The sequence below is a fragment of the Aulonocara sp. 'chitande type north' Nkhata Bay genome, linkage group LG7, assembly GCF_057382095.1.
Source record: "Aulonocara sp. 'chitande type north' Nkhata Bay isolate Kocher_YH1m ecotype deep benthic linkage group LG7, A_spYH_male_GT1.1, whole genome shotgun sequence".
Lineage (NCBI taxonomy): Eukaryota > Metazoa > Chordata > Actinopteri > Cichliformes > Cichlidae > Aulonocara > Aulonocara sp. 'chitande type north' Nkhata Bay.
The window spans coordinates 6,209,405-6,226,680 of NC_141350.1; the positions used below are offsets into that span (position 1 = coordinate 6,209,405).

At 42.6% G+C, this 17,276-nt stretch overlaps 1 protein-coding gene across 5 annotated transcripts in view; it reads right to left on the minus strand.

Annotated features, from left to right (window-relative positions):
* The window catches only part of brsk2a (BR serine/threonine kinase 2a), a 224,598-nt gene extending 210,581 nt beyond the window's left edge, over positions 1–14,017 (minus strand). For 4 of the 5 annotated variants that reach the window (XM_086298191.1, XM_086298190.1, XM_086298189.1 and 1 more), the window contains exon 1: positions 13,679–14,003. In XM_086298191.1, the coding sequence (XP_086154317.1) occupies positions 13,679–13,772 (94 nt within the window). In that variant the 5' untranslated portion in view covers positions 13,773–14,003. Of the gene's footprint in view, positions 1–13,678 lie in introns of all 5 variants that reach the window. The other variant, XM_086298188.1, reaches the window with a different exon arrangement.
* Between the last annotated feature and the right edge of the window lie 3,259 nt (positions 14,018–17,276).

Below are 17,276 nucleotides of genomic sequence, written 5' to 3' on the forward strand. Positions count from 1 at the left end.
TAACCGATGATCCCATTAGGCTGAAAAGGGGTAATACAGAGAGATGGAGGAGGAGAGGAACAGCAGGGTGACGCTGAGAGCTGCAGAGAAAATGGTGAGGGAGTTTGAGGACAGGAAGGAGGAATTGGAAAGGCAGGGTAAAAAAAAAAAAGGAGAAGCGGATGGAAATGAGGGAGGGGGTGGAGAGAGCGAGGAAGAAGTTGATGGAAAAAACCAAAGCAAGTGGTGCAGGAAAAAGCACCTTTGAAAATGGTTGATAAAACCCATTAAAAAGACTTCAGCTCTTAGTTCAGTCTCACCAGTGTGCTGGGCTGAGAATGTGGATCCAACTCAGATATTACCGCAAGCTTGGGGAATATGGGAAACCCCTATTAAGGCAAAGCGGCCAATGGTTTTAATATGATGGGGATCATTTGCAATGTTTGGTTGGAAACATGTGAGCACTGAGGCATTCTGAAGCTATTACATGTCCAAATAAAATAATCATAGACTAATGTGGCGTGGCTTAATTAACTTGTTTTGCTAACTGGCTGAACCAATATAAATGTAGGCCATTATTTGTATTATTATAATTGGGCTAATCACTCATCCAGATTATTAACATTCAAAGAACTTTTGAAGTTAAATATTGTCTTGTCATCAGCTTCTGCTTTGCCATTGTGGATGTTGGGTTGTGCCACAATGGATAATGTGGGTTACAAGATTTAATATGCCAAATGGACTGCAATGTGATAAAGGCTTATATATTATATGATAAATTGACGAAATCAAACAGGGTTGTTTCAGATTACAGGGTGAACAGCTAATAGAGGCTTTAAACTTTCCCTGCAATACACTCCACAGCTAAATGAGGTAATATATCACTGAATAATTTGCCAAATATTTAACTGCTTGAATAACTAGATGTTAGAAAGAATAAGGGCTAGCCTTGGTAGAGTGCTTTACAATGCTACCAATTCTACTTCTGCTGAATGTAATTTCTAAAGAGAAAAGTTTAAGGTTATGATGTGGCATTGTGTAAAAAATAATAAAGTGAAAGAAGAAAAAAAAAACATCAATTTACTCATCACGCTGACTATGAAGAGTAAAACTGGGTCTCCTCAGCAGTAATAAGGTTAGCCATGTCCCATGGGGACAGCATATTGAGGAGAAGAATCTGATGAAGGTTAAGCCCCAACGACCCCCACTTTAATCACTGTCATTAGCACCACAGGCAACTCCGCTCTGACCCCATCACCTCAGGGCCTCAGAGATTAATCACATACAAGCTATCACTGTTATATCTATGCATATGCTTGCTCACAGAGTAACAATGCGGTGTATGCGTATTCATACATGATGAACACTCCCTGCATGCGATTTGGTGTTGCAGAAATGAAATTTTACACATGCGTCCACATAAACAGAAATGGGTAAAATCCACTTAAAACTAAATAGCAGCTGTGTTTGACATGAGGTTCTAGCCATTAAACCAAGACGACACCCACAGGGAGACCACTAATCACTCTGTGCTTATATAACACCAACTAGATGGAGGACCCTCATCCCCAATCTCCACCAACCATGCTTAGCCTCTCCATAAGACTTCAGAGACTGCCTTGTGTGTGAGGGGCATGTAAAGGCAAGATCAACATCAGGCTGAGAGCCTGTGTGAACCCGAATAGGCCTGATGCGAGTGCTGGGAATCGGTTAATGAATCGCTCCGTAGTCTGGACACATAACTTCGGGCCCCGGGAGAGGGCCTCGGTGAGCTCTCTGTACTCATCTCTCACCTCCATGCCCTCATACATGGGACTTCTCATACGTGACATAAAAACTGCTGCAGTATAATTCACAGGGAACAAGAGCACTTCATTAAAGCGATCTTCAAATGGGGCAAGGGCAGCAGAGAGGGTCTACTCCTAAAGTCAAACAAGACAAAGGGGGGTAAATTAACTACTTCTTTTAGACGAGTGAGAAAATTAAGTACATGACGAATGAAGAGGTTTTTCTTAAAGATCAACATTCTTCTCACGACGCTGGTCTGACGTACAGTCTACAGTACATGTTTTAGAGAGGGAGCAGCGAGGTGTCCATGTGCAGCTCAGCCTGTTTATAGCGCGCTTAGAGCACAGAAAATGTGACTTTTAATTAAAAGGCCAGGCTGATTTAGTGTTGTACTCCGTTAGAGACAGCGATAGAAAGAGAGGGAGAGTGTGATCGGGGATGAAGTGTAAGAAGAGAGGAGGCGCAGACTAAAGCAAACACACACCCAGCCAACAGGCACATCTCTCGCTCAGGTTTAATGAGCCTGATCTAGCCTGGACCCCTTCATCGGCTGCTACGATAAACTCTGGAATAACAAATCATTACACAGGCTCGAATTATGTCCGCATGCAGGTGCGTGGAAATGTATTCACGAGTCTGTCAGTCTCTCGTTTCGCTGTATCCGTCAGTGCCGATACACAGAAACACACATACAATGAGCACCTCCAGGTAAAGGTTAGAATATTTCATAAAGTCTCATTACGGAGTGAATATAAGAGGCTGAGGTATAATGACACTGGTGAAGACAGAGTAATAAATTCAGGTCCCTTGCAAGGCTAATCAGCTCAAGTTGTACAGACACAGTCACAAGCTTAAGGGCATCAGAAACGTGAGTGAACAACATCAAGTAATAATGCAGTGCAGTTCTCACTTCTGTTTTATGCTGACAAACATGAAATGCCACGCATTACAAAATCTCAGATACATAAAAAAAACTTTAATGAGAGACAATAAAATGTGAGAAGAGGCCACATTAAAATTACACGCACACACTTTAGTCTTATATCATTGTCCAATTACTATTAGTGTCTTCCCTTGTGGTTTGTTACATGAAGTATGAGGATACATTCAGCTCAGATCAGTCTTTACAAGCAATTACCAGCACTGGCCCATAAAGCCAACACAGGGTATGCGTCTTTCATTAGATGCACTGTGATAGCCTCGGTTCACATCAAATTAACCCATTTACGCACACACATGAATGGCTGTGTGTGTGTGATTTACTATTTTTAATGTTACAAATGGGGTCTTTGGTGTGTTACAGTGAGAAAGATGTGGAAACTGAGCTGGAAAAGAAGGGGAGGTGGTAATCTTATAAGAGTTAATGCATTATGCAAGGTTAATCATATATACATAGATCAAATTTCATTGTATATTAAGCCACGGCCACTATAGTGTGCAAAAATGAAAGCCTGATGTAATGTATGAGAATTTTTACATTCATGCTTGCTTGTGTGGGTTAAAATTTATGTGCATATTATGTGCAGATTGGCAGGTATATACTGCAAGGGGAGTATATGTAAAGATTTAATTGAATTCCTTCTGCTACTATGCAGGCCCACAGCACTCTGGCTTATCCAGCCCTGAATTGCAGCCAGTGAGATCTAATCATGCTGCATGAAATGAGCCCTACCTGAGCAGAATGGCAGTGCGAGGTCTGAAGGCTGCAGGGGAATACCTCCATTAGGCACAAAGCGAGGAAACGAGGGAGCAGGAAGAGGAAGGGTCAGAAAGGGAGACTGTTGCAAGACATGTACGGACAGAGTGTAATGGACACAGAAATACAAGAGAACAGGAATGAATTCTGAGGTTACAGGTGAAATTAATTTGGAGATTACAAGTGTAAGAAGGATAAGTTCAGCTTTATTATTTATCCGTTGAAATCCTCGGTAGTAATTTAAAATATTTTAAATGAAAGCTTCACCAAAGCCTTTCCTTCAGTGGTTTGGTCCAAGTACTGTCATTTAAATGTTTCCCAAAAGCGATATTATATAAACTCAAGGTAAACTTGTACTGTCTGCACCACAGCAGACGGGTTGAAAGAGTATCATATACGGACAGTAACTGTCATAATGATTATAATAATGTACCCATGAGTCATGCGGTGCCACACGCCAACCTGCATATGCCGTCAGCTTTTCTACAACACGCAGCAGAGTCTACAGAGCCAAATGGACACGAACACACTGTTGACTCACAATCGTGCTCTCATTCCACACCCTGTAATGCATCAAAACAGCACCGAGGATAGAAAACACAGCTGACCAATCAAAATAACAACTTATTTGGGCTTGGCCACAATCGTACCCCTGGCATGTGAAATTACACATGAAGAGTGTGTGTCTGTGTTGCTATGGCTACTGACTCATCACATCATAGCAGTGAGAAGATACATGTGCAATTTACAAATATACCGACTGTATGAAACACTTTCCAACGCGTCTTCACTGACAGTTAAGTTCTTGTGAGGTGAAACGGAGGACGGGAGTGAAGAGTAGAGGAACAAGCCTCCTAAATATCCTACGGGCATGAAGAAGTGTGTGTACATGTTTGTGTGTCTTCAGGCTCTGTACCAAGAGCAATCCTTCCTGCTGTGGATGCATTTCCACCACTGATGCCGTAGAAGCTCTGCTGCAGCCACTCCTGCACACAGCACATTCCAGTCTCTGTGTGTGTGCTCGTGTTTGTGCACCATGTGCAACTGTGCATCAACGTGGTTGGTGTGCATGCTGGATTTGAATGATAATAGAGGCACTGACCCTGAGAGACGCTTTACTGCTGTGACTCTTTTTCTCACTCAGAAACTCTCTCCTTTGGCAAGGCTGTACCCCCCTTCCTCTCTGCCTCTCTCATGTTCACCCCTGTCCCATGAGTTACAGCCCTCAGATGCTGTTATGTATCGACAGAGAGCTTGTGAAATGGGAACACGCAGTGCACACTAAAGCTCCAGCAGTCAGACCAGTCTACACACTCTCACATACACACACAGTGGCATAACACACAGCAACAGCCACCGCAGAAGTAAGCTGCTCTTAGCAATGAATAAACAAAGCCAACCTAGCTGGGATCGAAAGATGAAACAACCAATGACTTCATCGCTTTTTTATTTTAACAATTACCCCACAAACTGTCTAATTTGTAAAAAGAGTGTGAAAAGGGAAGTGAGACGTAAGGTAAGAAAGCAAAATTGCAAAACTTTAAAAAAAAGATAAAGATCTGACACCAACAAAAGTCGGGCTCCTTTGAGGATATTTTTTCATCAGTATTGAATAGATTCTATAGGGCTTCTATTTACTTCGTCTGACTCAGACTTTAAGCCTGTTGAAAGAAAAATAGAGCTATTCATTTTCAACTGCAACATAAATGTGAGTTTTAGAGTTAATAATCTAATTATATGAGAATTAATTTAATATTTCCAGTCAGTTCATATGAGAACATTAACAAAGGAACAAGCAGTGCAGTGGTAATGATGCATAATAAATAGCACCTAATCTTTAGTCTAATGCTGTCCCCTATTAATTGGTGTTAAATAATAATAATAATAATAATAATACAGGGAGAAAGCTAAATTCTGGTTGGTGCAATGTCCAAATAGGAAAGCTTTCTGGTGGTATTAAAAGATTTATGCTGAAATACTTTTACAAACTAGCACAGTACTGCAAGGCCACAGATTTTGAGGAAAGTAGCACTGGATGAACCAACAATTTAGGCCAAAAGAGGGAAAAAACACATTCAAAACACACATTAACTACAGTAGTAAAGTACTGACATTTAGCTGTCACTGAACTGTTATTTCACAGCATAGCTACTGTAATCTACATTTCCAGCTGAACACCAGAAGCCACAACAAACAACAATCAAAGCCTACACACAAAATAACTGAAATAAACACCCCTATACTTCTAAAGTAGTAATTTAACCAAATCTTTGAGCAAACCAAAGCAAAGATTGTGCAAAAATATGAAGCAGATTGGTATTTTTTTTTTAACCTAAAATGTATGAGAATAATACAGTTTCTGAATTTTCCCAATAATTAGTTACACTGTACTAGACTCACTGTCATCTCAGATCAGTTTTCATCCTAATTTGTAGTCATGACAGAGGATGTGACCTGGCAGCAGGCTCAAAGCGCTGACCCCGTCTCTGATCGAGTGGCAACACAAAAGAAACTGTTTGTTTTGGCCGAACAACTGTGGTACACCTGTGATCCAGGCCCATTATCAAACCAAACCTGTCCTCTTCCCTCTCTCGATAAATAACAGTCACCTTCATCTTTCACGCTGGGATAAAATGAGTTGAGCTCGCAAACATTGTGATAAGTCTCTTAAGTCCGGCCAAGTGTTAGAAGTCAGTGTCAAAGAGACAAGAAGGCAGTGCAGGTTCCCGGTTTGTGACCAGTCATGCTCATCTAACCTAATCTTATTGAGGCCTGTCTACTTCACTTCACATGCTGAGCCACGTCTCAGGTGTTTCGTGGATGACATTGTGCTCCATATCCTAAAGAGCTGACAACAGAGCGCGTGGCAGTGGAAACTCGGAATGCATCACAATTACCCTGCCCCTGCCATCTGGGATGCGCTTCACTCAGTAAATGAGCGCACATTTTCATTCATGTATTTTTTTTCTTGGAATGCAGTCCAAAGGGAATTGCCAGCAGGTCTGCAAAAGCAAAGGCACCAGTTCGTGCAATTTAATAGTCATTCATTCAGTGTATTCATACTGGAAATTCAATTATACTTCAATAAGCAAAACTTTCCAGGCTAGCTGACTTTCTTAATGGCAAAGCACCCCAGGTGAATTAGCCAGCTTGGCTAAAAAGAAACCTAAAATGACAAACACGACTCTTTCATTTATCTTCACACTTGATTTCCAATGTATTCATTTAGTACACAAAAGCTTTTAGTATGCATCTGCTGATATTTGTTAGTTAGTTAAAAAGAAACAGGAAGATTCACAAAATTAAATATACCACTTAAAGCTTGCCGCAGTATAAGCATTTTAAATAATGCTACTTAACATTTGGAATCTTATAAAATTTCATTTTAAAAAAATATCTTTAAATTCACATCCTGAATTAACGTGATGTGTGTGTTTTTTAAAATGCTGCAAAAGTCAAGGTCAGTGGCCCACTCCCCTACTTTTTAATGGATAAGGTACAGCGCGACAGACAGCATTGGAGGGGGGATGAGCGCAGAGATTCCCCCCTGATCTGAGGACAGCGTGCCAAGGCTAACTGAGCTGACAGCAACTAAAGCCGAGGCTCCCCACATGTGCTAATCTCCCAGATTTAAATGGGAACACAGCACACAGCGCAGAGCACAGAGCAGGGCAAGCCGGTCTGATCCATGACCGTATGTCTGAGCACACGCGCGAGCACACGGCCAACACACACATGCAGTATTTCTTCAGAACAGTCGTTCACAGACTCTTTTTCCAGAGGCATGTAGCAGCGAGGCAGGGAAACAGAAACAAAGACAAGCTTGCGAAAAGCAGCGGAGGACTTTGCAGCATAACTGTTACGATGCTAACTTCAGATTGCAGCCACTTACAGAGCTAGAAAGCGAGAGGAATGAGAGCAATAGAGACAGCATGAGAGACAGTAAGAGGAGAGAGTTAGAGAGAGAGTATTCCCTTTATTTCTTCATGAGGGAAGACTGGGAACCAGCAAGAAGCAGGGAAACCATGACAACCAGACAGCCAACCTTGGCAACCAACCCAGTGTTCTCACAGTCAGAGCCAGACAGGCAGCTCAGCAAGGGTTAATCTGAACTGGGAGAGGAGAGAGAGAGCGCGAAAGAAAGAGAGGCTGGCTGATTAAGACAACTGCTGTGCGCACAGACGTTTAATACATTATAGTGTCTCCTAAATGCTCCAAGTTAACACAGAACAAAAGATGTGGCAGCTGACTTGACTGACTGAAAAGCTGACTGGCAGCATCAAACATTCACAGAGACTGCGGCTGGTAGAAGGATGTTTAAAAGCCGAACAAGAGGCATGTTTTACTGAACAGTGACTTTGTTTGAACAGTGCAAACAAAATCAAGTATAAATGTAACAGTTTTTGCACCGTGAAAAGAAAAATGGTACGTTTCTGCTCGCATTCTCAGTGCTGCGTTGCAAAACTAGCAGTGTGAAATTTGAAATAGTGCGAGACGATAACACATTACACGAAACACAGAAGCTGAGCAGAAGTGGGGACCTCAGTGATGGAGAGAAAGATATGGACAGAGTGAACAGATATTGTTTGCGTGGGTGTGTATGTGGCCCGCTGTAACTCAGGGAAAACAGACCGTAGCATCACGTCGCCCTAACCTGATTCTCCATGCTATGTAATGTAACAGAGATGTAGTGACAGCACATGCACTGAGTTAGGTTGAAAACCAAATAGGATGTGATGGGGCCTGTCCAAAAAATACACACAATAAATAAACACCCTCATTCATGATCAGCCACAGAGACTATTCCAGCACTCCCGCTCTTTATTCACTGTCCTCCCATTTAAAGACTGAACCCTTTCCTGGCCTGGAGGTCAGCAATAGAGAGATGAAAATCAGGGAGGAGGGGAGAATAATGAAGAGAATGATCGATACTTTGCCTTAATTAATAACCTCCACTTCAGTCAGAACATTCACCACAGCTTCATGCTCTCTCGGTTCAAGGTTCCTCCTTCCCTTTGCCCCCCCTGCACCAGTTCTCCACCTCTTTCCTCGTCATTAATCTCTGAAAATCGTTGGCTACATACATTCCTCCCAATCGATGCAATTCCACTGAGGTCTTGTCTGATTTACCACATGGCTGAATCCCTGTATGAATCTTGACTGGCCATGGGGAAGAGGGACAGAGAGGGAACGAGATGGAGCGAGGGAGATGAGAAGAGAGGGACATTAAATGACAGAGACCATCATCATTATATAACGTCAGCCAACGATGCAGACTGTGAAAAGACTACATTCTTGGTTTGAGTTACTTAAAGAACCCATAAAAATGACCAGAACATTGAGGCAACAGCCTAAATACACATTAAATATATATTTTTATCCAAAATATAACAACCTAGGCGAGACACGCACACATCTCCCATTATTTCAGATACATTTCAATACAGAGAGAGCAGGGCTTCAGCTTTAGCTAGACAGCCAAACGGCTGAGACCGAGGAAGCTTGCCTTCCTGCTCTACAGCTCTGATCCAGCATCCTAACATGAGGTGCTATCCAGCTGGGAGCAACAGAGTACAGCTTTTGGGTCAGGGCTTCTCTGACCTGAATCTTTGAACAGGCCCCTTGAAACATGGGCCTATCATCGCAGCCTTTCATTTATTTCCCCTCACTCACCAATTTTAGGTCAAACCTGGCATCTTTTTCTGGGTAATCTTGTGAACACGGGGGAGTAAGAGAGTTGTGTTTGAGCTTTTTTTTTTTTTTTTTTTTTTAAATGGCAAGGAGGCTATAGATCACCTGTAGTACGATCACCTGTTCGATTCACAAGACGCACACGTGTAAGCACCCAAATGCATTTCACTTTTGTGGATTTGCCAAGTGGCTTTTCATTGGCAGCATTGAACGAACATGTCCTAGTCACTTGTCATCATCAGGAATATCATGTGTTGTGAAACAGTATGGATCTATTTCACCTGACAGGAAATCTTTGGGAGTGGCCGATGAACTAAATCACCGGCTTACTAGCTATCAATCAATGCCGAATTAACGGTTGTGCATCACCATTGCACCAGGCTCCAAGAACAATCTGGGTAATGTATACATGGATGGATTTTCCTCCATCGTTCATACACAAAGATGCACAAACACAACCCAATACTGCAAATAGTGAAATCGGCAGTTGGAGTTAGAAACCAGCCGGCCCTTTGCCGACTCTAAAACAGCGAGACCAGCTAGATGCTGGCTCCAATGCCTGGTAGGCACAGGAAACCCAAAACAAGAACTCTCCAGCATATAGATAAAAGCAGAGAGACCTAAAGAGAGAAAGAGAACGCAAGACACAACATCACGCAGAGCTTTTTATCAGCTGAGCAGTCAATATGAAAGTCACTGAAGCACAAATGATTTCACTCTCTAAACGTCAACCAAAGGAATCAAGGAGCCTACACATCAACCTCCATCGCTTAGCCTGTCAATATCCAAGTCTAGCATGAAAAAACAAAAAACAAAACTGGGATTTACGCTGGATTAGCATGCAGTGTTTTCCAGACAATAGGCCTCTATTTCACTAATCAACAGCCTTCAGGAACAAAGTAAAGGCAAAGCAAGGCAGTGTTTTCCAAAGCATTAAGGAACAGAGCGGTGATTCAGCCTGTGTTAAGTCAGTGCACTGGCAAAAACACAAATTAAACATATTCAGCTTTGTCAAACAAAGCTACACGATTTTGAAATGCAAGAAGGCTGTGACTGCAAATCCCAGCGTGATGGAGACATTCAAGTTCTACATTTTAATAAGGGTTTTAATAAGTGCTACCTCAGTCTCTAGGCCATCGTGACACAGATTAGAGCCTCGTGAAGCTAATATAGGATATAATACAGCCTAACAGTGCATGGAGTTCAACTTAGTGTTTGACAGAAAGTAAAGCTGAATGGGAATTCTGAGAGAGTAAATGCACACATATACCAAATACAAATCCAGAATCCACAATGCAAATGTTCCACCTTCTGCATCTATTGTATGTTTCTTGCCCTCATCCTGTCATCCCATGGCTACCAGAGCTGTTCATAGGATGTTTTAGGGAAGAAATCTAGTGAAAGTTGTGAAACACAGCTTCTCAGATCCTCCATAGATGCTAAAATGAGACCAGTTCGGCCCTGTAGCTAACTGCAAAGACACCACCGTGTTAGCCAAAACTTTTAGCCATTAAGAGCACGTTTTGTGTTGGGGTAAACAACACACATGTAAATAAAGGCTGAGAAAGTCCAACTGAGAAGTAGCTTCAGTCAAGTTTATATCATGCATAATGATACAATCATTAGCCATGTGTCCATGTTGTGCATGCTAATTAGCCACGTGGAGGTGTTCAGGATGTTAATCCGGTGAGCACTGTGGTGTTTAAATATTCTTCAAGTAAAGCGTGAACTAGAGTTGCATCAGGATAACAGGGTTTGTCTGTCTGTCATGATCAAATCATCGTGAAATCAAAACAAATGAGTTTTTCCTTAGTCTTCCCACCACCTTCCAGAATGAACTAAATCTTGGATTTTAGGCTCATTGACTACATAGAACCGTAGACAGTGCACTGGGCAGGTTGGGCCAAAACCTGGATTCCATACTTTTGATGCTTCAGCCCCGATAAGAACACTCAATATTTCAAGACTGCTTCAGGCCCCATCTTACACCTGACAAAGAAATCGTCATATGGTCTACAAGTACTGAGTAAACACGCTTGCTCTTCTGTGACAAGGGAATATATAGAATATGCATCCCACTATTTGTACTGCATCACTGCAAAAGAGTATATGTGACTTGTTGTATGCAAGCTGCACAGTAACATGAAGGTGGAGTTTGAAAGCCAGAGTGGGACAGGAGTTAGAATGCTACCTTTGGGCCACGTGAACGTGTGAGTAAGAGCTGACGGGGCTTTGGCTGTGTAGAGGATTAGATCAGAAAGCCAACCAGAATTACTGAGGTGGCCATGTGTGTGTGTTTATGTGTATATGTCAGGACAGGGCCTAATCACTTAATGAACATGGAAAAGCACAACTCCTCTGAGCAGGATCGCCAGATCTACCAGAGGGCTTCCGCTTTCTCCCCTCCAATAATACCAGCAAACCATAGCCTGGGAAAGCTCACAGAGGACTTTGCTCATTGGACAGTCTCAGCTGTCACTTGCGGTTAAGACCAGCCCATTGGGTGCACTCAGTTGCCAGGCCAACCCTTTCCGTGGGGCCTGGGAAAAAGATCTGACAGATTAACAAATGGTAAATGGGAGAATGGGATATTAGGCAGTGTCATTAATCTGAATAGGTTTGGCGTGGACTAGCACCACAGATGCCAATAACCAAATGAATTTTCTAACAGAGAACATGGACAAACACATAACGCTGGGCCTGGTTATTTCAGTGCATATGAGCCCCGAGATGTAATTGAAAAACCAGAGCAAAAGCATTCAAACTAAATGACTGTTATTCAATTAGAAAAACCTGTCTGACTGAAAAATGTTTTAAAAAGTAAAAACCTTTTGATAAATTCAGCCCAAGTAAGTTTGATAAAAGTTATACCTTGCAAGCTGACCTGTAACTTGCATACTCCATACTAGACTTCAGAGGAGAGTACGAAACGTTCATCGAAATCTGCCCCAGCATTCACATGAATACACACTGTGCCATAGATTACAGAGACAACATATGATTAAATATCCAGCCATGGAACCAGCTCTGCACCATCATAAACACACATTAGGGACTCCTGAGAGCTATTTAAAAGTGAGTGAGGGGTTCCTGTAAACACAAATGATAAAATAGATAGGTGTCAGGAGGATGTGAATACTGCGTGTATTATTAGGTTGTTTTAAAAATCAACTGCTGCATAAACTTTAACTACGACTAATAGATCATGTGGAAATCATTATGCATCGCACTGTGCTGGTTAACTAACTTTTATTGAATCCACCTGTGGGCGTCATGGTGCGAAACATGACTCGTTCAAATATCTTCTACAGTTAAAGAGGGATTATGAAGACGTGCTCCCTCCCCCCTCAGACCCACTAATGAACAGTGAGCGCTGGTCAGGTGACTAAGTGGTCATTTTAAGAAAGCATACTGTCTGAGAGCGCGCACAAACATTTGCACATACACACAGGGTTGCTCAGCATGACCAGCTGGACGGGCTAGGGGAACTAACGCCTATTGTAGCCATTTTAGACAACAGATGGGAAGAAAAATATACAGAGAGATAGTGAAAGAGCAGAAGAAAAAGTCCCACTGCCTCTCTCATTCTAAGTGCTGCTGAGCTTACAGAGCATGCTGCATCACTCCTGCTATTTCTGCCTACACAGGGCTGTGCCTGCCTCTCCTTTCACATGGCTCCACTGGCTGCATGTACTTGATGGCAGAGGATTCTCACCGTTCAACAGGGGGACGTACTGGACAGTGATGTGCTACTGGCTTGTGGGCTACTCATCACCTAGCGTGAAATATTATGGAATCGAGACCTGCTGATTGGAGAGAGCATGTGCCATGCAACTTTAGAAACTGCAGTGTCATTGCTGTCTAGGCTCAGATAAAGCATGTGACTCTTATAGGAAGCCCAGTCGCATCTCCTGGCTGGGGGTGTATGAATATACATCAGCGTGGCTCTTATTTCCCAGCTCTGTGAACAGCTCATCTGTCAAGGTGGGACATGTTACTCCGTAACGGAGGAAACCCACGTATTGCAGCCAGAGCCTATAGGAGAAACGCCTGCCTCCCCCATGCGTGCCTGCGGACTAAGAATAGATCAATGTATCAGGCAAATCGGGATTAACGGGCGTTGTGCTCCAATCACAGAGCACACACACACACACGCACACACATACAAACAGGGGAGCCAAAACACAAAAAGTTCATTTTCATTGCCCATCACACTGTCATCATTTCTGCTACTGAACGGCTTCCACGCTGCTGCTCCTTAATTCACACACACACAGTCCAACGCCAACGCACAGCCAATAAAACAATGTAAAGCAACATCCTGTGTGAACAATGATTATGTCAGACCGCTGGCGAAACAACCCTCCAAATTCCCCACAAGGCTGGGCAGGTGTTTGTAACTAAGCGGTTAGTTATTTATCACCTGCAGACACCCAGCCGGCCAAATTTCAACTCGCTGCGGAGCGCTCCGAAAATAAATTGTGCAATTAGAGAGGATGCCGCGAGCAAGCTGTCCCAACTAACCTGTCTGTCCTTTTCCGAGCGTCTTCTCCAAACGGTAAGGTCCCACGTAATTGGCGTGTTGGGCACCGCTGTTGTCTTTACCGGATGATGACATGTCGAATCTGTGTGAAAATTAGACACTTTATAATAAAGCGCAGACAATTAAAGAGTCCTGGCAGGAGGTCCAAGCCGCCGTTGTCTTTCTTTTAACTCCACAGCCTCTCGTCTTCCTCTCGCTCTCTGACTCTTTTCCCTACCTCACTCGCTGTTAGAGGAGGTGAGGCTCTCTTTTCTGTCCTCTTTTCTCCTATCGCTGCAGACGAGCCGCAAGTGCCTTGAATATCATTGTGGGTGAAAGCTGCGCTGCCGCTGTGCGTCTGTGGGAGGTGCTGCCGAGTACTCGTGGATGATTGACAGTCGATACAACCAACCAGAGCACCGGATCCCCTCCTCTGCCGCCCCGTTTCTTGTTGCTGGAGGATTTTTGCTTTTTCTAGAAGAGCTGCAGGTTGTGATCTTAAAGAGTTTAATCCCGAATGAACAGTTCATTAAAAGCAAGGTAAGTGCCTAATAGCATGTAAAGCATAAGCCGCAAAATTTAAATGCCCCCGTGAATGTGCCCATCAACTGAAGTCTTTTTAAAAAATAAGAAATATAATGTAAATCTTCAACTTAAGCCCAAGATTTACATCTACTGTTAAGGAGCTTCTCTGATCAAGTTCATTTGAAATTCTTCAAATATTTGTATGTTTACTCTCTGTCGTGCAATAAAAACCCTTTATCCATGATTATTCAAATATGTCTCACTTTCATTCAAATACTCCACTCAAGTATGCAAATATGCTGAAAAGAAAAGCTTAAAAAACTGATTTCAAGTTTTCTCCTTACAGGTCACAAAAGGTCACTTGCACCCGCACATCTTAAATTCAGATTTATGGTAAGCACCGAGAAGCTTTTCACCTTAGGCAGATGAATGAGATCATTTTTGCTATCTACAAAAGGAAGCTGAAATATCCAAGTGAAATAAAAATTAGCGAAAGAATTGTACCCTGTTGTGTTTTATGGTTTCTCACAGGCAAACCCGTGCAAGCAGTACACCGGTGTTATATTAAAGCTAGACATAAATTCATTTGGGGTCATTCAAACACAAATTTATTTATGAATTTGCACCATGTGAGCATAATGTGGGGGGAAAAAATCCATAAAACAAGATTTTAGGGCTGACTTATGAGGTTCAAATTCCCTAATGACACTGAAATTAATCAAAATAACAAAAGCAGTTGTGACTCTGGTTCTTGCAGGGTCTGAAGTCCTGAGACTGTTACACATTTGCCTTTCCCAGTCTTGTCGACAATAAAGACTGAACGAAAATGAAATGCCAAAGCTACACTGCAGTTAGTCCAAACGGCATCTCTCATGAGAAAGCGTTACAGCGCTGATAAATATTTATACTGACTTTATTAACTGAGGACCTATTAATGCAGCTAAAACCACAATGTAGGAGTTTCTTGTCTCTACCTCCCCTTCTTCCCTTTCTTTCAGTGTCCTTTCTCTCCTTTTATGCTCCTCTGTCTCTCGCAAGCGCGCATACACGCCACGCAACACACACCCACACAGCGAGTCGAGTGTGTGCAGCAGTGGGAGAGTGTGTTGGCCCTGTGATTCATTTCACACCCCACTGGTCTGAGACCTGTGACTGTGGCTCTGGCCTCTGTCTGTTCCTCACACCCTGAGAGAGTACAGGTGTCAGGGGACACATGCAGGAGAAACACACGCACATATATTCATGCACATGCACACGCACAAACACAACCGTGACCTCTAGTTACTTTTTTTCCTTTTCCTTTTTTTTTTTTTGAACAAAACAAGGTTGAGGAGGCTGCTGAAATATTTAAGCAGCAAGAATTGCATCAACACCACACTGGAGGTTACTTCAAAGATAAGGATATTCCAGAAAGATTCACAGGCTTTCCTCTGAATATGCTCAATAATGCAGACTCTACTGAATCATGGTCACTGCATTTCAATTATTGACTCAATAAGAAATTAAACTGTTACGCAGCTGCATCTTTGTGCATGTTTGCATGAATTTGACCATAAAACAGACCTTTTATGCTGTATTTTTATATCCTCTTACAAGATGGATGCTTGTATTAAACATAGGCAAAATTTCAAACAGTGAGGTCAGCAGATTTGCAAGTAACTCTCTGAGTAAAAAGCTCAGGCCTCGGACTGCTGCAACCACTCAGTTTCAGTTAGTTTTTTCTTAGTTTTGCATTATGTCAGTTGTAGGTTACATCCTTAACATGGTCACGTTAGGTACACAGCTCAGGCACACAGCTCAGGAACCCCTCCGCTGCTGTTCAGACTCTCTGGAAGGACCAGCCGGTCAGAGAAAAGTTGACTTAAATGGAGGGGGAAGGTTGCAACCGCACCGAAACCCAGTGCAAGACAAACAAGCATTATTTTAAACTGTAAATCATGCAAAGCTACTTTAGTAGAGTGATAGTCAAAACATGGAATGGGAAATGAGCAGAACAGTCCTCTTTAATCTTTTCTCAGATTACTTAAAAAAAACAACTTTAGAAGCAGGTACAAGCCAAATAAGGAAATAATATTTTTCATGTTATCAATTCCACATATAGGAGAAAAAAAAGTTTTGCAACTGGCAAATTATTCCTCCTCACTTTCAATTCATGAGGCCAACAGTCTGCACATGCCCCAGTTTAGTGCCTTTGAGGTCTATGTTGAGAATGTGTGCTGTATCCCCTGATGCCCTTCAACGCACTGGGAGCTAGGTTTGTGTGAGGAGGTGTGACCCAGAGTGTCACCCACGTGACCACGCGGCACCAGGTGGACAGGGTATGTGATGTCAGCGCCAGGTGGGCTCCGTTTCAATAATGCATCATGCCCAGCACTGGCAGGCGCAACACTTTGAAGTGTTCCAGAAACATCTGTAGCCTGAGTTTTTAATCACCTTGCCTGTACCTCCCTGCTTCCTATCAATCCATCTCCACTCCTTCACAGCCCACACCCCCACGCCCACCCCCTTTCTCTGCACACAAATTAACGAGGAGCCTTCTTAGTTCGTGTGCGAATGTGTTTATGTGCATTATTTACATGCGTTAACACACACAGAGCCACCAAGCTGCAAAATCCAATCAGAAGGATAAACAAAATTCAGAAAGAGCTTCTTGTCTTCTGGATGTTTGCTGAATATTCAGTGGAGCAAGAATTATCAAAGAGTTGTGTTAGATAACACAAATTTACCAACGGCCAAAAAGCAATCGGCTGCAATTGGAGCCTCCAACACTCCACAGCATGAGCATACTAATAGTGTGTTGCCAAACAAAGAAACAATTCTGAAATTAAGATATAAAAATGCCTAAGAAAGGTGTAAGATCTCTTTAACAGAAATTATCAGGTTTGATGTTTGATACATCTCTCTCTCTCTCTCTGTCTGCTTTGCAGAAATGTGATGAAAGACGAGGTGTGCCAGAGAGTAAAACACAGAGGGAGGGAGAGAGATGGATATAGAGAGAGAGAGGTTTACTAAAAAGTGCAACATATTTGATGTGCGGCAAGAGTCCAATAACCTCTGGACGTGACAGGAAGCCCA